The sequence below is a fragment of the Octopus bimaculoides genome, chromosome 4 (assembly GCF_046866305.1).
Source record: "Octopus bimaculoides isolate indiv1 chromosome 4, ASM4686630v1, whole genome shotgun sequence".
Taxonomy (NCBI): Eukaryota; Metazoa; Mollusca; class Cephalopoda; order Octopoda; family Octopodidae; genus Octopus; species Octopus bimaculoides.
This window is the reverse complement of record NC_142931.1, coordinates 82,797,774-82,819,430: the sequence shown is the minus strand read 5'-3', so window position 1 is coordinate 82,819,430 and position 21,657 is coordinate 82,797,774. Positions and strand designations below refer to the sequence as shown.

The following is a 21,657-nucleotide window of genomic DNA, read 5'->3' as shown; positions in this document are numbered from 1 at the left end:
TTAAAGAAAAATTATCGTTAAATGTCTCATCATATTTGAATCTAGTCTTAACTGATTTACATACTTATATCTTTGTGCCTCAGATCTTGTGATATTCTTATGTATTTTTAAACTTTTTCTATTTTTACCATATCATCTTCTTTTCTGTTTTAATTCATAATCATTTATCTTCTGTCTTATTCAATATTCTCTTATCTTTCAGGACTCCAAATAAAATCAATTTGAAAGAATTTCATACAATATGAAATTATATAACAATATATCCTATATTCTTAGAAAGCCTATCCTAGGTTTTAATTTCATATATAGTCATATGTTTGTCTCAATAAGCATGTTTTTAACAGACTAGTAAATGATATTAACAGACTAATGATTATATTAAAAAAAAAAACAAAAAAAAACTAACAAGTGTGTTTTTAACAGGTGTACTTTTTCTAACAGATTAACAAATAAGTTGTTTTTTTTTAATGCACTAAGTGATGTGTTTCCAACAGAATAAATATGCTTTTAAGAGATTAATGAATATATTAAGGGTTAATCAGAACTCAGTCCTTGTTTCCTTTCTGTTCACTGTAGTCCTCCAAATTATAACAAAGGAGTTTAAAACGATATGCTGATGACCTGATTTTTATAGCTGAAATGTGTATAGTATATTTTTAGCAGACCAACAAGTGTTTTAATGTTTTTTTCACAAGGAATTCTTTATCATATAATTTAATCACATTGAAAAAATATTTCTTACCTCACAATTTTAAAAACTAAGTTGTTCAAATTCCTGGCTTCAAACTAGAAGTAATTAAAAAAAATAAAAGATAAAAATTAAAAAGTAAATAAATAAACATGAAGAGAAATACCTGCACTTGTTTATGGGTAGCATGAATAAAATACTCTTGAATGCAGAATATGTGAATTTTTGAAATTCCTTTCTCAAATTTCTTAAGACTTAAGATGACTGAAAGGATGAAATGATGCCAGACTCTGACTCATAGATCCTGAATAAGTATTTCAATGCAGTTAATACTTGAGAAAATACTTAACTCCACTAACTGCCAAATAATTAATGCTTAATTACGGAAATTGCTATTCTTGAATTCTTTAATGAATGTCAAGAATTAATGAGAATAACAGACACCAATGAAATCATGTACTGGATATGGAAACATGAAGAATATTATTTACTGCACCTGTACATTTGGGGGTAATTTAGAGGGTATGTTTTCAGTTTGAGGAATGGGATGTATTTTATATGAGCCATAAACTACCCACAACAATTAAAACATACTTTACGCCACATCTTTGCCAAGGAGATGATAGACACATCATTTCAGGAGGTAGCAGATCTAATCTGTCTTGTATTCTGAAGCTGGAAGGCTTAATTTTACTTCATTTTACTGTAATAGATCTTTAAATGAACTGTAAAGAAGTAAATTTTCACTAAGGAAATAAATACAAATTAAAATAGTGCTTACCGGGTGGCGTAAATTGGTAAGCTCATAGAGAACACAACCTAAGGACCAGATATCACTGTTGAAGATAAGGGAAAGCTTGAAATATATGTTACAGGAAGATAACTAAAGTAACATTTAGCTGAAAGAAGATGGTTTATACAAATCAAATTAACAGAAATCTGATGAAAGAAAGGTAGGGGAAAGAAAAGCTACTCGTTATTTACAATGACATCATCTTGATCAGAATTAACATATTCTTTTATAGAAAAACTAAACAGAATAAAAGAAGAAATATAAGTCAAGGAAAATCTTTAAAATGAATATAGCAAGATAACTATATGGAGAAAATAGACAGGAAATCTTTTTTCTTGTATTTATTGTTTACATTTTCTGCACATAAAAAGAATTTTAAAAATATAACCACTTATAATCATGGTGGCTGATTGGTAAGAAGACTACATCATCCAAATGTGGTTGATGCCAGTGACCCCTGTCTGGCTCCCGTGCCAGTGGCATGTAAAAAGCACTATCTGAAAGTGATCAATGCCAGTGCTGCCTGACTGGCTCCCATGCCGATGGCATGTAAAAAAGCACCATCTGAATGTGGTCGATGCCAGTGCCCCCTGGCTGGCTCCTGTGCTGGTGGCATGTAAAAAGCACCATCCATCTGACTGGCTTCCATGCCAGTAGCACGTAAAAAGCACTATTCAAACGTGATTGATGCCAGGGCCACCTGACTGGCTCCTGTGCCAGAGCCACCTGACTGGCTCCTGTGCCAGGGCCACCTGACTGGCTCCTGTGCCAGGGCCACCTGACTGGCTCCTGTGCCAATGACATGTAAAAAGCACCCATTAAACTCTCGGAGTGGTTGGCATTAGGAAGGGCATCCAGCTGTAGAAACATTGCCAGATCAGATTGGAGCCTGGTGCAGCCGCTGGCTCTCCAGACGTCAGTCAAACCGTCCAATCCATGCCAGCATGGAAAACGGACGTTAAATGATGATGATGATGATGATGATGGTCTTGGGTCCTGTCCCACTGCATAACACATTGAACAAGTATCTACTACTATAGCTCTGGGTTGAACTAAGCCTTCAGAAAATTGTCAGATATCACATAACTCCTCTTCTATCACAGAAAGCTCTTCTTATGGACTTGGTTATCAGTCCACCTAATAATCAATTACAAAGAAGTTTAATGTAGAGTGCCCATGTAACTGAAAATCCAAAAGATCTGTTTGAGGAAATTATATGAGGAGTATATAAAACCATAAAGTCGAGAGGTATAAGCAGAGAATGTATATTTATATAACATAGTTAAATAAGTAAATATGTAACCAATAATAGAGTGGATATATAAAGAGGGCTTTTTTTTTTTATAGCTATTTCTCCATAGAAACATGATGAACAGTCTTAATAAAGTTTCAAAATATATTGGATTCTCATCAAAGGTGTCTACATCAATTTGACCAATTCCAGAGAAACAAGCAACCAATCTGTTTATATATATACTCAACAATTCCAGTAGCTACAGGGAATATTCACCTCTCATGCCTCCAGACTTTATGACTCTGTGTGTGTGTGTGTGTGTGCCTATGCGTGTGTATTACTGTTGCCTTTCTTTGATTTCATGTGAAAGCTGTAAACAAGTGTCCCTAACTTCTGTGAAAATATATCTGGTCATAGGGAATATTTTCTTGCTTGGAGGTGAGGGTTGGCAACAGGAAGGGTATCCTGCCATAGAAAATCTGCTTAAAATTCCATGCAACCCATGCAAGCATGGAAATGTGGACACTAAATGATGACTGTGTACATGTGTGTATGTGTGTGTGTGTGTTTGTGTATTTTTATAGTGTGATTCAAATTCAAATTGCATGGCATCTAAAGTGTTTAAAATTCCAAATGTGTCCTAACATTTTGAGAGAGAAAACTGCAAAGAAAACTTGTGTATCATAGTTTAGGTTTCCTTTTACTGGTCTCAAATAGTAAGAAAAATCACAGTGTATATATATATATATATATATATATATATATATATATATATATATATATATACATATATATATATATAAACAAAAACAGAACTGGAGAGTCAGTTCATAAATTATTTGACTACACATCATCTTACATGTATTTCAGTGAAGATAATGATCAAATTGTGCAATCTGAGCCCAGTAAGATTTCAAGATCTTCACTTTGTCAGAGATTCATACCAAATGAATCAGTATGAATCTCCAAAAATGTAGAAACCTAGAAAACTTACCTGTCCTGGATTGCATAACTCACCTTATATCTTCACTGAAATAAGTGTCTCGTTTAGTCTAGTAGTGGTGTGTCCTTGGGTAGGTCCTGTGCGTGTGAACCTACTCCAGCATTCCCTATATGACCTAGAAAGGTTCATACCCTCCCCTGCTGCCATTAAGTAGATCACTGAGACTTTGGCTACCATGACTAACAATGGGATGAATACTGGAGTGGTTTCCCATTGCTGTCTCCAGGCAGGTTGGATTTGAACTCAGAATTTAGAGAGCTGGAAGATATACCATAAAGTATTTCTGCAACTCTCCCACCTGCATATTTAATTCATGAACCTACTCTCCAGTTTTGTTATACACACACAAACACATATTTCTATATGTACCTATTGTAAATCTGTAAGTCATTTGAGAATTAAATATCTTGACTAAAGATACACTGTAATGACAGATATCAACTAGTAACATCCTGGACAGTTAAAATGTTCTTATGCCCCAAGGACTTCCACTGCTAAAAGAATAATCAGACATACTAGCACAACAGAGTATCAATTTACCACAATCTATGCATGGAGTGGTCAGGTTAGCAAATATGCAGGCTGGAAGAAGTGAAATGATGATGTTGAGTAAGTAGTCGAGTTAAAATTATCACGAATATAATGGAAACAAAGAAACAAGCAAGAGACAAAACAAACCTTTTAGTGTTATATGGCCGATTTTCACAAATCTCTGGAGAAAGGTAGAAAGGTGTTCCTATACAAGTTTTTGCCATATCACAGGTACTGAAAAATATATGTAAGAAAAATAAAATTATCTGAGCCAGAAATATATTGCAGGTACCACCATAGCTATGTTAAACAAAAGATAAGGCACAAACTGCATTGTGTTAAAAACTAATATCACTGGTAATGAAACGTGAGTATTAGAAAAATATATACAAGTATTTGCTGTACTACAAGTACTTCAGATGTCAATCAGGATGAGTAGAGAGAAATCTAGAAATTGCATTGTGCTATTTGTAATCTTTTAGCATTTAAAATAACCCAAATCCAGCAGCAATAAAGATAGTTTAAATTGCTATGCTTAGCCTTCTTGACATATTAAATTTGGCAGAGGAAAATTTCTATCATATCACATGGGAGGCCACACTTGTAATAGTTTTATTGGTTTCTATTAACACCATAACAACTATGATTGCTAAAAGTTTACAGAAAAGGAGCTGCTCTAAAATTTAAGTTTAAATGAAAGCAGAATAAGCATTAAGTATATGTGTTAACCAAAGGAGCATGTCCAGTGCCCAAAGATTTTTACTTTAGAGCCATATGGACAGAAAGATAGGGCTAAGTGTTTTAAATTTAATATAAAACAGTATATGTCTATTGAAGTACTTAAGCTGGTTTTTGATTACAAGCTGAAGGTGTCTAATTTATACTACCAATGCTTTTGAGAGAAAGGTATGAATACAAAAATTCCATCAAAATTTGAATTCCTTAATACCACTTTACAGGATTGTTCAATGTGCTACAAATAACACCCAAATCTCCTTCGATTCCTACCATAGTTAGAAAAAAAAAGAAGAGCATGTTGGATATAGTAACCAGAGATATTATACTGACTTAAAATAAAAGACAATAATATGGGCTCATCTGAAACATCTGATCATAGGTCTGATAGATTAGAGCTGATCTGAGCTAAACAGCAACATACAAACCCATACACTGGTATTACACACATATACATATATCATCATCATTATCTAACATCTGTTGTCCATGCTGGCATGGGTTTCAGCAGAGCTAGCAAACTGGGGAGCTGCACCAGACACCAGTCTGATTTGGCATGGTTTCTATGGCTGGATGTCCTTCCTGATGCCAACCATCTCACAGTGTGCTGGGTGCTTTTATATGACACTGGACAGGCGCTTTTACGTGGCATATATATATATATATATATATATATATGTATATCTTTATTGAAACTGAAACTCAAGTTGCAGGACAAAGTTTCAGTTTCAATAAAAAAAACATTCTCTACAACCTGTATTAAGAACTCCCCTCTTATTTGTTTGACTTACAGCAATACATGCACATACATACAATTTCCTTTTACGTACACTTGGATGGGTCAGGTGGAATTTGCTGAGGCAGATTTTCTACAACCAGATGCCTTTCTTGTCACCAGCCTTCACTGGCTTCCAGGCAAAGAGATAATAGTTCCCACAGCCAGACATGTTTTTTCACAGAAGAATGGAAATCAACAACATCACTTGTATGACAGTGACACTCGTTTACAACCATCATGCAATGGTAAGATACAAATACACACATACATGTGTGTGCATGTATATATATATATATGTGTGTGTGTGTGTGTGTGTGTGCGCGTGCGCGTATATACATACAATAGACTTCTTGCAGCTTCTTTCTATTAATTCCAGATTTTGGTCAACCTAGGGTTATAGTAGAAGACACTAGCCCAAAGTGCCACACAATGGCACATGGTTTGGAAGCGAGCTTCTTATTCACACACCCATACGCACACACACACACATACAGAGTGACACTGGAATAGTTAAGGTGGATTGCTGGTCAAAGAGCTGTATGTTTAAACAATGCTTGCAGTATTGCTTTATTCACCTAAGTAATGGTATCTACTTGGGTCACCCAGTTGTAAAACCACATATTCATATTAACAATTTAGGTGGAGGGACTTAGCCATTTAAATCAATACCAGTTTCTAACTATCATGTATTTGAAAGCTAAATACATGGCACTTATTCATTCCTTGGTTGTAACTATTCACTGAACCATTCCTGTGGTTGCAGACACAGAACTATTTGGTTAAAAAATTTGTTTCACATTCACATGATCTCAAGCTTCAATTTGATTGTGTGACACCTTGAACAAGTACTTTCATTTTACCCAATGTCACACAATCAAATTGAAGCTTGAGATCATGTGAATGTGAAACAAATTTTTTAACCAAATAGTTCTGTGTCTGCAACCACAGGAGTGGTTCAGTGAATAGTTACAACCAAGGAATGAATAAGTGCCATGTATTTAGCTTTCAGATAGACTCAGATCATCCAAAGCCTTGTCAGTGAAACTGGTTAGATGGAAGCTGTGTGGAAAACCATCAAATGGACTGTGACTATTCCTGAATGGTAGACATAATCTGTCACCCAGTTTAACACACTGCCCCACTTGGCCTTTAGCACAGTCCCCCTTGTCGCAAGTGCATGATGAGGTCTCTAGGCTGAGGATAACTTCCTTTCTTTCCTCAACATCCATCAGTCTCAAGAGTTCTGTAATAGGTAGTGGACCTTGTCCTTCCTCCTCTAAATCTTAAAAAACTTTAATTCTATAAATAGAAGTAATAGCTGTGGTTAGAAGTTTGCTTCTCAGACACATGGTTTTGAGTTCAGTCTTACATGGCATCTCAGGCAAGTGTCTTCAACTATAACCGCAGACTGACAAAAGCCTTGGATTAGGTAGACAGAAATTGAAAGAAGCCTGTTGTGTGTGTGTGTGTGTGTGTATATATATATATATATATATATATATATGTATATATATATATATATATATATATATATATATACAAGCATGTGCATGTGTGTGTGCACTTGCATACATGTATATCAGTTACATCCTTGTCTCCTTGCCTTGACATCGCATGATAGTTGTAAACAAGTGTTGTCATCATATAAGTTTTTCCAATCTTTTTTGAAAACATGTTAAGTGATGGGAAAATGTTACCTTACTTGGAAACAGATGAGGGCATCCAAGCATAGAAAAATCTGCCTCAACAAATTTCATCTAACCCATGCATGCCTGGAAAAGTGAACATTAAATCAACGACGAAGATTAGTAATTCTTAAGGCATGAATGCAACTTCAAATTTCTTTTACTCTATTTACCTAAAAATATGGATCTAATAACTGCACTAATAAGCATAATCAAACAGAAGTAAGCTCTTGATAGACTGTACCTGTGATCAAGTTTCAATTTCAGGCTGGAGAGATTATATATACCTATCTCCCACTTCTATACTACTAATCCTACCACATATCTGAAGCATCTCCCCATGTAAGGCATCAAGGATAAATTAATGAACATCTTAGTTACCTGTTTAATACTTTAGAAATACCAAAATCTCCAATTTTCACTGTTCCATCTTTCGTTAAAAATATATTCTGAAGATAATGAATATTATCAATAACAATTAGTCATAACGATAATATTGATAACATAAATATAATAATCTTAATAATTTCAAACAGGCTCAAAGCCATACGTTTTAGGGAAAGGTGTATTCTATTGAATTAATCTGTACAATACAGTTGATGTTGCATGCCCCTTTGACCCACAAATAGTCAAGAAGGTGAAAAAATAGATAAATACAACCGTCTTAAGTACAAAATAGCCCGGCTATGGAGAATGAAGAAGGTGAAGATAGTGCCAATTATTGTTGGGTCCTTGGCAACAGTATTAGAAGGCACCAAAAGGAATATAAAGGAAATTAGAATAGAGTGCCCAGTAAAACTGATAAAAAAGCTTGCCTCCTTGGCACAGCCAGAATAATCAGGAAAATATTAGATAACTGAAAAGAACAGATAGCATGGCACTATAGGTTGCAGGTAGCAAGCCCACTATGTGTGCAAGACTCCAGAAGTTCCAACAAAACCTGTGATAAAAAGAAATAATAATAATAATAATAATAATAATAATAATAATAATACCACAGCACATACCCAAGGCACACAAAGCAACATTCGTCCTAAACCAGGAATGCCAATTTATGTTGGCAAACAATCTTTACTACAAAGTACTGTTGTTGAATATCTCTCATTGTGAAATTTAAAAATAGTAATTTTCTAATTTATAGATCAGTGATTAGTTGTCACTTTGAAAACCATATATTTCGAATGGCAATTTGGCAGCGCCACTTCTAGCTGAACAACTATTCTGTGCTGATGAAGGGAAATAACCTGGAAATCGCGATACACAGATATCGTTTTGAGCTGAGTAGAGATGCTAGTTTCCCTTGTTTGAAAATACAAGGACACAGATCATGTCATATAACCAACTGGAAACGATGTCTCCTGGACCTAAATTACAACATTTGTCCTAAACCAGGACTGCCATGTTATGTTGGCAAACAATCTTTACTACAAATAATATAAAGTTTTTGGCTTTTTTGACATACTAATGATTCTGCCAGCTTACCACCTTCATAATAAAAATAACTTCTGATTTATGCACAAAGCCAGCAATTTTAAAAGGAGGACATTGGTCAATACTTAGTTTTACATCTCTCAAATAACCTTGAACATTTTACAAAAATTAGAAAATGTGGAAAGTACTCTCTAGTCCAAGCAGACAAGTTCGCTTGTGTTGATAACAAGATACTGATACAATGCACACGGTATATGCCATCAAGTAATTCATGATTTAGAAAGGTATCTAACTATAAAAAGCATGCATTTACTGTATGGATTGTCAGTTTTCTCTGGTGTTATATTTATCAGATGACTAAGTATTGTGGCAAGTGATGAGATATTGTACTATAATAGACCCATCCAACCTATGCCATTATGGAAAACTGGATATAAAATATATTATATTACCTGAGATTTTATGTCTCTGTGTAAGATGTTTTTGTCATGTATATATTTCACAGCCAAGCATATTTGAACAAACCAATCTAAGATCTAGAAAACAAAAACACAAAAATCCTTACAAAGAAATTACATATAATTTTCAACAATTTTTTTATCATCTTACTTAGTTTTTGTTTTAGTTTTTTTTTTACATCAAATTTTCCATGTTTCAATAGTTTTTGAAAATGCAGATATTTGTATATTTTAGAGAAATTGCATTATAGTTATCTTTTAACAGTAAGCTTCTCAATTATAAAGCAACAGTGTTTAATCCCGGGACAGTTTTAAGTTGATTTATTATCAAAAGTTATTACATTGTGTTCTGACCATCCAATCAAAGACTTAATTGTCCAAATTGCCCTTCCATTTTTAAAGAGGCAGAGTGTGATGTGAAGAAGAGTTTTTTGATATTTCTGGAAAGAAGTGAAATCACATAGAGGTTCCTCAATGGCTAAATCGAGAAGAGTGTAATTGATGTGGTATTTGAGGAGTTGAAGGTTATTGTAAGGTAGGGGCTTATTACAAGGAAAAGAGTTCAATATAACACCATTCCTTAAATTGAAGGATTGTATCGTATAAGTCTTGATAAAGGGTCCAGAAAGAACATATATTGTAAAAATGACAACCCAAGAGGCAAGTGCTACAAGTAAGTTTGAGCAGAAATGAAAGTGTGGTGTTGCTATCTAATTACTTCTAAATGTAAGTAAATTCTGCTGCTAAAATAGAACTTAAATCAGGTATAGTCACAATGTGATTAGCATGCTGGAATATGTACTGATGAGTTATAGTTTTCAAATTCTGCAACAGATAAATGTTGAGGATCGTTTAGTAAGCACCAGCACTATATTTTCTTCTTTGTATTCACTGGTACATCACATATTGTATGTTTGAAGGATCAATATTAACAAAGAGCCTAAACATGTTTCCAAATCTTAAGCTTCTCTAAAAATGTTTACTGCATGCAATTCCCATTTAAATCCACAAAATGTATTCAAATTTTCTTTCTCAATTCCTTCACTTATTTGTAAAACATTTACTCTCAGCCCTTCCCCACTCAGGAAATCTTTTGCCTCCTGTTTTCCCAGTAACTTCCAAATTAGTTTCAAACTAAATGTTGTTCCCTTCAATCAATTACCCCATTTTAAGAGAATCTAAAATACTCTGGATACGATGTCATCTCCACAGACTAAAGAAATAAAAAAAAGAGAAAATGTTCAAATTTTCAGCATTGCATAATCCATGATGGAACAGAAAACTGGGGGAAAAAAAGAGAGAGAGAAAACAATATATATCTCCAAAGTTGATACCACCAAGGTGATAAAATGCTTACTTACTTGCTCTTCACAGAATTCCACACCTTTTTGGTCATTAATTCTAGAGTAGAGATCACCTAAAGGTAAAAAGCAGAGATGGAGTTTATCAGAAAAAAGTCATCACTCTCAATTGTAATGTGTATAAAACTCTCACCTCACACACTTCCCATGTACACACATGAAAATACAGAACGATACACATATCTTATTTTTTCAATCTGATGTTTTTATCAAGCACATCATCTGATTTTCAACAAGTTTTTATAAGATGTTATTTAAACCTTAATGAGAACATATGAGCTGTCAGCTACAATGGAGCTAATAACTGAACTTGATAATCAAAATTATAATAGAACATTTGTTTTTGTCCCACATTTAACTTGGATGTAAACATATCCATGATAGTAAAACTCAAAATGTGTTTTCATATCATCATCATCATCGTTTAACGTCTGCTTTCCATGCTAGCATGGGTTGGACGATTTGACTGAGGACTGGTGAAACCGGATGGCAACACCAGGCTCCAATCTAATTTGGCAGAGTTTCTACAGCTGGATGCCCTTCCTAACGCCAACCAGAGTGTAGTGGGTGCTTTTACGTGTCACCCGCACGAAAACGGCCACGCTCGAAATGGTGTCTTTTATGTCCCACTCGCACAAGAGCCAGCCCAGGGGCACCGGCAACGATCTCGCTCGAAAAAACCCACGTGTCACTTGCACAAGGGCCAGTCCATGGGCACCGGCAACGATCTCGCACGAAAGATATCATGTGTCGCCCGCACATGAGCAGTCCGGGGGCACTGGCAAACGATCCCGCTCGAAAAACCTCATGTGTCACCCGCAAGCCGGCCCAGGGGCACCGGCAACGATCTCGCTCGAAAGATTTCATGTGTCGCCCGCACATGAGCCAGTCCAGGGGCATTGAATATAATTATTAATTCACATAACTATAGTGTGATATCTTCAGTAATAAGGTTATAATACAACAAAAGAATGCAATAATAGGATTACAGTGTAGTGAGAAGTGCGCCGGAGTATTATGAGTGGGCAAGATTGGAACACAACCTTTATAGTTTTATATTCTAATTCTAATATTTACTTCTATATTATTGGTGAGATTGAAAAAAAAGCCAAACTACTACAGAACTTACCTCCTTCACAATATGTCATAACAATATAGAGCCGACCAGATTCTAGAAGCAAACAAAAATATAATTAACAGAAAAGATAAAAAATTGATATGAAGTTCTAGATATGATATCAAGGTTTATTCTACAATGAAGAAGATGCAGAAAGAGAAATGAAATAATAAATGCGCGCACGCATGCACGCATGTGTGTGTGAATTATGTGAATGACAGAGTAACAGGAATTGAGTAATTAACTCCATTAGCTTAAAGCTGTTTCTGCTATATAAAGCAATGCACCCAGAGCTGAGTGCTTGTGCATCGTTTTATAGCTTTCACATAGCCTTAAAAAAAATTTTAAAGGCTCTGAAGATGTTATAAGATGATGCACAAGCATTGAGCTCTAGGTGCATTGCTTCTTATAGCTGAAAAAACTGTAACCTAATGAAGTTGATAATATAATTGTTGCTCCCTTGTCATTCAATTAATTCACATTACACAATGTACTTGTCTAATGCTTTATTCTGAAGCATATGTGTATTGAATTCTGACAGGTCATTAGTACTGCTATGCCTAAGCAAAAATCAGTATGTATTTGTGTGTATGTTGTAGATATACAGGGTGCGATGGGTAAATTGTCGTCATTTTATATTTTTAATTTTGCACATGCACACTGTTTGTTTTTGATTTGTCGACTACACAATATTGTGAGCAAGTTCCAATAGTATTTAAAAATTGGTTATTCCAAGTATAGAGTTTGTAAACAGTGTTATTGAATCAAGGTCACTTTTTTAGGATTACCATTCTGCCTAAATAATGGATCTACAGATGCAATATCCATGCATATCTCACATCTATTTTCATTCCTTCACTTCACTCTCTATTTCATATCTTATCTAAATTAACTATTGCTTAACCATTTTCTCACACTGTCTCCGATGAAGGGATATATAAAATATCCCCGAAACATCTGTAAGACCTTCCATTTATAAATGTTCTAAAATCTTTCACAGCCTTGGATCTTTATCTCATTCTGAAAATTTTTTATATATACACATGCTGATATATGATCTACGTTGGACTCCTTATTCGCATAATCACCGAACCTGGAGCATAACTATGGTCTATCCATAGCATTTACTCAGCGTTACCTGACACCTTTGGGTCTTTGTGACGCCATTACCTCTCATAACCTCCATATATATATATATATATATATATATATATATATATATATATATATATATATATAAATATGCTTGCATGAGAAGACCTGCAAGCCAAGTGAGACCATAATCCGTGGCCTTTGCCAGGGGTGTAGCCAGCCTACTTATGCATACCTTTCCTTCATTGGACACTAAACTCTGCTTGCGACGACTTGTTGGGGCAAGTGAAATCGAAATCGTAATTGAACCAAATTCGATGACTGGCACCTGCGCCAGTGGAGTGCTAACAGCACCGTCTCAGCGTGATCATTGCCAGAGCAGCTGTCTCGCTTCCGTGCCGGTGGCATGTAAATAGCACCATTTGAGCGTGATCGTTGCCAGCGTCCCCTTGCTGGCACTTATACCGGTGGCAAGTGAAAAACCATTCAAGCGAGGTCGTTGCCAGTGCCGCTGGACTAGCTCCTGTGCAGGTGGTACATAAAAAACACCATTTTGAGTGTGGCCATTGCCAGTACCGCCTGACTGGCCCTTGTGCTGGTGGCACGTAAAAAGTACCCACTACACTCTTGGAGTGGTTGGCGTTAGGAAGGGCCTCAGCTGTAGAAACTCTGCCAGATCAGATTGGAGCCTGGTGTAGCCATCTGGTTTGCCAGTCCTCAGTCAAATCATCAAACTCATGCTAGCATGGAAAGTGGACGTTAAACGATGATGATGATGATATATATATCCTAAATTAAGCGCCAAGGATATACATTGTATAGAAGGTTAAGCATCAATAAGCCAAATATATGAACCTGTTTCAATTCTCAATTGTAATATTTCCCTTTATTTGCATAGCTAAATACCTGGGAAAAGCATGAATGTTGCAACATCTGTTTTCCTCTCTCCAAAATGTAATAAGGTTGATCACCACTGAATTGATACTTTTGATTATAGACAGTCAAATAATTGACTTAATCAGACTTGCACAAGGTGAATAAAATATTAATTTCTTATACAGATACACTTATTTAAGATTTATAGAGAAGATATGTATGTACCTTTCTGAAGGGCACTTGCAATAGAAGACAGCTACATTGGAAATCAGAATCAGGTCAGGAACTCAACACACTAAAAGCTTACCTCTTGTTCTACAATGCGTTATACTAAAAATGATTAATTTATTCAATGAATCATTGATGTGCACAGGCTGTTTTACTACTTTTAAAAGTAAATAATTCATGTTTCATAAATAAGCACACACATGATAAAGCAAGGACAAACAAGGTAGACACTTCATAATGACTGCCAAGTTTACTTTTAGAAATGATAAACCTAAATGTCATCATCATCGCCGTTGCCGTCATCGTTGTCGTTGCCACCATCATCATCATCATCATAATCATAATAATAATAATTAATTCTTTTTATTGGCCACAAGGGCTAATATAAATCAAAACATTAAAGGACAACAAAAGACGATACACAAAGGGTTCTGCAAAACAAAAGGTCTGTGTTATTGATAATGAAAATAACAACATAAAAAGCAACAACATTCATATCAGTGAGACAAAAGACAAACTTTGTGCATCATAAGGGGTTTTTCAGCAAATAGCAACCTAAAACTTAATGTACATATCTCACCTATTACTACTTGTGTTTGCATGTTTGCACAGTGTCTCTTATTACCTCCTCCTTCTGCTCAGTATTACATTTATTCTACTATTTGAACTATTACTACTATTATTGCTGTTTCTGCTATTGCAGAGTCAATGGCAGTGTTGTCGTCGTCATATATGCTGCACTTCAACGCTGACATGGATTGGATAAATCTGTTGTATAGAGATCTGGAAACAGCTTGCTTGTGCAAGTGTAGACAGTTGAAAACTCTGCATACCAAATGCTAGTAGGTTTCATGTGTCATCAGGAAAGAATGTGCACCATTTTGAGGCCTTCATCTTGACAGCTTTACAATGCACCAGCACATCCTCATTGATGTGAGGCCCCACCTCATGTTCGACTGGTATACAGCTTTAAGTCCATTTTGAGATCTTCACTTCTCCAACCAAGTTACATCATTCCTTTTCAGCCATACCTAATGGCTAGTTCTCTCAGTTGTCACCTGGATCTCTTTCAAGATCCTGCACCATTATTGTCTGTGAAGGGTTAGAGATAGTTTGGCACTTGTTTTGGTGTTGCTTATTTGGCATAAGATATTTTAATGTTTCTCTCATTCTCTCCCCATCTCTCTCTCTCTCTCTGTTTATGTGTATAAGCATATTTCTCTATGCATATGAGAAGAGGTAAAGCATTCATGTCAAGCATGTTCAATTAATAAATTGTCATGCCTCTCTCTTTCTATCTGTATGTGTATATTTCAGCATACATGTATGTGTATTTTAGCATCTAGCACCAAAACAGACTGAATATCCAGTCAGCGATGCCAAATCATCAGCATCAAAACAGCTGCACCCAATCTTCTCATTCTAGCCTGTGAAGCCCTTCTCAAGATCTGACCTCAGCACTTACCATTACTTGTCCTATAATGGTTATGGGAGGAATGTTTTTGATCACAATTTTGATTGATTAGGGCTGAGAAAGAACTGAACAACAGCAGTCACTGTTAATATTCCAATAATTTAACTAAGTAATCATTATAAATTTATATTCAGCCATCACATTAAAAATAAAATATAAATAAAAAGTCAAGAAAACAAAAAATTACCTTCAAAAGACTCGAAATAGGAAACAATGTTTTTGTGTTTGAGAGTTGCCAGCATTGCGACCTTGAGAAGAGAAAAAAAAACACAAGAATAGTAATAATGATCCCTAATATAGGAATATGACTACTTATTTTGGGGAACAGTCAATAATATTCATCCTCAGTTCTTGACTTAGTTTAATCAACTTAGAATGAAAGGGATGTAACTAAATACCATGATGCACTGTCTCTTGCACTACTAACTCTGACAACCATCACCCTATAACAAGAATAGTAATAAAGCAAAACAGTTTATGAGGAGGGCATCTCTCTGATATGTACTCTCGAAATAATTCTTTTTTACTAATCTAACTGTGTAGAAGCTTGTACATTTACTCAAGAGATTCTTTCATCAGCTAAGGAGCTTACAGTAAAACTGAAACATATCTGGAGTTGTCTCCTTCATTTACCTAAATAATTAATGACTGATATTGTTTTTCATCATTGCATATTTATTTCTGGTTAGCTTTTCAATGTACTTCACATTTTGAGGTATATAAATACTAACTTAACTATGACAGTGGCACGGAGCATTCTTATGTTGGAAAGTTACACTAAAGTTAAAAGTTATCTGACAAGGCTGCACTTGAAAAAAAACAAAAAAAAGAAAATGTAAAGAAAAATGGAGTTTCAAAAAAGCACCCCGCTGTAATTTTAAAAACAATTCTTTCATTCAAAAATTTCTTTGGATTTATGTTTTAAATGCAGTTATGATTGCTTTAAAAGAGTAATTACAAGAGTAGATAAAGAAATATAAATACATGTTTTTAAAATTTACAAGTCATTGCAAACACAAGCTTCAGATAAAATAAAGTCAACAAAAATATATTCCAGTGTAATGATTTTCCTTCAAATGCTGTTCTTGTCTCAGAGCGTCACACTGACAACTTTCTGATGCAAGTAAATCATTGACTGGAAAAAAGGAACTTCAGGTCAATGATCTTGACACATCAAGAGGTCATCAAGCCATGGACCACTACCTTGCATGTTTCCACAAAACTATCCTTGATACTCCACCTACATAATTTACTATTCTTTTATACATTTCAGCCCTAAAGGCTGTGGCCATACTGGAGCACCATCATGTTTTCTTTCATCTATTAGCTGCTATGAAATTTTAACTCAAATCTAGTAGCAAATTTCATAAGTCTATGATTAGATGTAGTACATAGTACTTTGCTTGATTTTTTTTTAGTGCCACCAGCCATTCTACAACATTATCCATTGTCTACAACATTATCCACCCACCCACACTCCACTAATATATTTCTATTTGGTACTAAGGGGAAATATTTTTTCATCTAGGAACCAGTGACCATTAAGTCACTTTGTTTACCACCTAGTTTATTTGCAGGAGGAGGAGGAACCAATAGAAAAGAGTTGTAGTGGCTATAAACATATATTCCAAAAAATTTTCTATAGATTTGATTCCTACCAAGAATTTCTTGCTTCTTCTCAAAGAAATTCATTCAAAGTAAATCTCCTTAAGTGACTATCCCACTCAGCAAAAACAAAAGAAGACTAAGCTTACATTTATATTTCTCTCACAGCTAAGTTTTCTAATATTTAAATTTATTTCAGAACTTCTGCTTAATGTTTGTTGTGCAAAAAATATGTATTGTTTGATTAACGACAAGCCATTGAAATTACAAAGGAAGCTACCCGCTACATTGATAGTCTAATTTGTGAATATTTTATATAGCAGTTGAAGAGTCTATGCTATTAATTAAGAAAGAAAACTAGGAACATCTTCTCTGAGGTGCAGTCAGCAAACCATAAAAATGGCCCATCAAGAGATCTGCATCTCATTTTTCAAAACATCAAAAGCATAGGAGGAATGTGTTTATATTCATATTTCTTTCACAACTAGGTTAATAGGCTAACATTAAAATATATTTCAGCATCATTGATTCAAGCTAAAAAATATGTAGAAGTAATCTAACTAAAGAACACTCTGCTACATGCATAAAAACTAACCCTCCACCAGTTGTATTATAAGTATATGAATAAATGAGTGAATCTTAACACGGTCCCTTGATCTACTAGAAATAACAATGAAATTTCTTTCACATCACACCCTACTATTTTTAGTCTTCTACTATAGCCTCGGGCCGACCAAAACCTTGTAAGTGGATTTGGCAGACGGAAACTGAAAGAAACCCGTCGTATATATGTATATATATATATATATATATATATATATATATATATATATATATATATAATTCTTTCCTAATTTTTTCATTCATATTTCTATTCTTACGTTTGTAGAAATAAATATTCTTGTATTTTTCTATTATTCAATTGATTTTTAATGATAATTAAATAAACGTTTTTAGCTTTAAATAGTATAGATTTAACTATTACACCGGTTAAATATGTACTAATTTTATCTTCATTATTATTTTAAACTTAAACTTCATTCAAATTATATTTAAAACAAAGATAATTTAAAACAATGATAATTTATGTAAGCTGTTTTTTGTATATAATATACATGTTATTATAATGGATGAAGGGAGGATTATTGAATGGTTATTATTTTGATATTTTGATATTTTGAATAATTTTTCTATCTTTATAAAATAAGTATTTCATATTAATTCATTTGGTACTTATTGTTGGTTGAGATATATATATCTAATTATTGTTCTACTTACGATCTGACGATTAGCTATATTTTTGAATAGAATTTATTTTCGATAATTTCAATTGATTTTAATCGATTTAAATTTCCTTTCTATTTGAAAATTAATTATGAAACACGTGTAATCATTTTATTATATTTATCTTATTATATTTACTTTGCTTTATATTATACTCATTTATTGTGCTTTTAATTGTTAATTTTTCTATATGTGATAGTAGATTTTCATCGATGAGTTCTTGAAACTTGGTTATTTTCCCTAAAACTATATATTTTATATATTTTTTATCTATAAAGCTCAATTTAATTTTAATTTTTTATAAATTGATTTTAATTGAGTTTTTACCTGTAATTTTGGATTTTGTCCCTAATATTATTATTATTATAATATATATATATATATATATATATGTACGTGTATGTGTATGTTTGTGTCTTTACGTCCCCGTAACTTAGCAGTTCAGCAAAAGAAACCGATAGAATAAGTAAATACTAGGCTTACAAAGAATAAGTCCTGGGGTTGATTTGCTCGACTAAAGGCGGTGCTCCAGCATGGCCACAGTCAAATGACTGAAACAAGTAGAAGAGTAATACATTCCTAGAGACACTACAGCTGAAAAAATGGCATGGTCTCAACTGGAGCGTATTTTATCATAGGACTGCTCAAAAACTGCAGGCACAATGACATAACTTGTTAAAATTAAGTTCATACTTACTTCTTTTCTAGCATCGTCACGTTCACTGGTAGACATCTACAAAACAGAAAAAAATTATGAGAGAAATATTTAAAAAACATATATTACAAATGAAGGTTTCTCTCCAAAATAAAAATTAATGGTCAATGGTTGGTGTTATTCTGTTAAAAAAATACATACAAGACAATACTATTATGTAATTAGCCTACATTCACATAATGTTTGCAGAATGTTACTTGTGCTACTCAAGTAACATTCTGTATAAACCCACTTAACCCTTTTGGATGGGCTAAGAAGGTCTATGTTCTAGTCACTGACTACTATTTTTATTGTTTTACAGGTGTGGCTGTGTGATAAGATATTTGCTTCTCAACCACATGATTCTGGGTTCAGTCCCACTGCATGACACCTTGGGCAAGTGTCCTCTATTATAGTGCTGTATCAACCAAAAGCCTTGTAAGTAGATTTGATAGATGGAAACAGAAAGAAGCTAATTTTGTGTGGTGGGGTGGGAGGAGTGTGCGCACACACACATGTGTGTTTGTGTCTTCTTGTCTTAATAGTGTGTGATAGTTGTAAATGATTGTTACTGTCATACAAACAGTGTCATTATTTCTTTGCTTGGGAAACAGGTGAGGGTTTGTGACAGGAAGAGCATCTGGCTACAGCAAAATCTGCCTCAATAAACTCTGTCCAACATATGCAACCATGGAAGGTGATGATGACAGCCATATGTAAGAACATTTGTCTGTCTATCTCCCTGTCCTCTCTTTCTCTCTCTGCATTGTATGTGTAAGTGTGTGTTTTATCACTCATACTAGGAAACAAAAATACTAAGTCAAAGAGGTGGTATCTACATAGTTATTTGACCTGCAAGAAATAGCAAGTAAGTCCTCTTTAATCATCTCCTACCATCTTAAGAAAAGGACATCTAGATGTGTGACGAGCAGTTTATTGTCATAGCAAGCTCCAGTATGGTCCTTTCCACTACATGTAAAATCACTCTCTAACACCTGGACATATCCACATCCTCATAGCACAAATATAGTGCCACCCAAAAGCACACTATCCCAACCACACACAACAATAAGCATTTAAAATCATTTCCCAGGCTAAAGTAGGGGTTAGTTTCGCAAGTCCCATGACAGCCTTCTCCATTTTACCTTATCCTCTACATACTCTTCACTTTCATTTTCTTGTAGAGGTTTTATGACACTCTGTTGTCTTTCGAGACTTCCTTAGCAGATTAGTTAAGTACAGTTAATATTTGTATATAATACTAGGGTATTGTAAAGGATTAAGTAACATAATAACTACATTAACTATTTAACAAAACAATCTATATTGTGAGTTATAAAGATTATGTTTTGGGTTCATTTATAAGCTATTTGTAATTTTAATTACTGTTGTCATAGAAAAAGGAATTCATGAGCGGAATTTCCAGTTCAATTATTATTAATAATTCAAGTGTATAATGTTAGCAACTGTACCATAAACTGAAGGTTTTATAAAATGTTCAACTATCAAAGTATATTTTTAATATGAACACAGTAGCTACTGTATCCAAGCTGGGTTTTAAAATGTACTGATATTTGATGATTCATTGATATCTAAGTAAACAGAAATTGCCATTTATATAGATTACTTGTCAAGTGTTATTTGTAATTTATAATGCTTCCTAAGTCCCCAGGGTCAATAATTATTTCTGGTTTTATGGTGTGAAGCAGAGGTAAAATACACCAGCTCCCTGGATAACCTATCAGTTTACTGCAAGTAATGATCCTCATTTCCAAGAGATCTTGTATTCTTATCTATTCCTGCTAACAGGTAGGTGAACTGAGGCAATGTATAATAGTGTTCTGCCTAGAAACACACCAAACGCCAGCAGTGTATTTGGACTCATGACCCATGAATAGGTAAACAACCAAATGTGCCATATTAACCAAGTCTCTTAAACAACAATGCAAAATTATCAAACAATACTTCAACTACAGGGTAAAAATATTAACCTCAACTCTAACACTTCTTCTATAAGGATTAGAGTCACAAATTTGCCTCTATTTTTGTCATCTTAAACCAATATACGGTGTGATAAAGGACGAACGTAGAGAATGTAATAAATGATTGAATATTCACTGGAATGACATAGCACAAATTGCATGAATGTAAATATAAATAGATAAAATCTGCCACATCATCACTTTAATCTGAGTTGATAGTCAATTAAATTGATGACTAAAAAATTCATAATGGCTGGGATAAATTTGGAAAAATCCTTTAAAAAGTCTATTGCTATTACATAAAAATAACACTACTATATAAAACTTAACCATGTCTATTACTAATCTAGAGCACAATATAAAATATTGTATATATTTAATACCACAAATTCACAGAGAAAGACATATCTAGACAAGTTAAAAAATGTATCAGCTTGTTGACCAAATGGTCAACAATTCTGACTAATCCAGCCCACCTAGCAGTTGCTCTTGTTGTTCTTTAGGTTCAGATCAACCTTCACTTAGCAGATCTGTGAAATTTGGCTGCTGCTTCTAACACGTTTAAGTACTCCCAATGCCCCATCTTTGGCTTGTCAACTTAACTGTAG

General features: G+C 34.2%; 1 protein-coding gene across 17 annotated transcripts in view; it reads right to left on the bottom strand.

The window, feature by feature from the left end:
- LOC106882347 (uncharacterized) overlaps positions 1–21,657 on the bottom strand; it is a 64,123-nt gene that overhangs the window by 37,563 nt on the left and 4,903 nt on the right. For all 17 annotated transcript variants that reach the window (XR_008263943.2, XR_016241549.1, XR_016241550.1 and 14 more), the window contains exons 2-10: positions 19,071–19,106; positions 15,672–15,732; positions 11,827–11,868; positions 10,698–10,753; positions 9,331–9,414; positions 7,829–7,896; positions 4,397–4,483; positions 1,470–1,524; positions 743–786 (exon numbers count right to left, since the gene is read on the bottom strand). Coding sequence is in view for 13 of the 17 variants with exons in the window: in XM_014932992.3 (XP_014788478.2) it covers positions 743–786; positions 1,470–1,524; positions 4,397–4,483; positions 7,829–7,896; positions 9,331–9,414; positions 10,698–10,753; positions 11,827–11,868; positions 15,672–15,732; positions 19,071–19,106 (533 nt within the window). In the remaining 4 variants the exon portion in view is untranslated. The remainder of the gene's footprint in view (positions 1–742; positions 787–1,469; positions 1,525–4,396; positions 4,484–7,828; positions 7,897–9,330; positions 9,415–10,697; positions 10,754–11,826; positions 11,869–15,671; positions 15,733–19,070; positions 19,107–21,657) is intronic.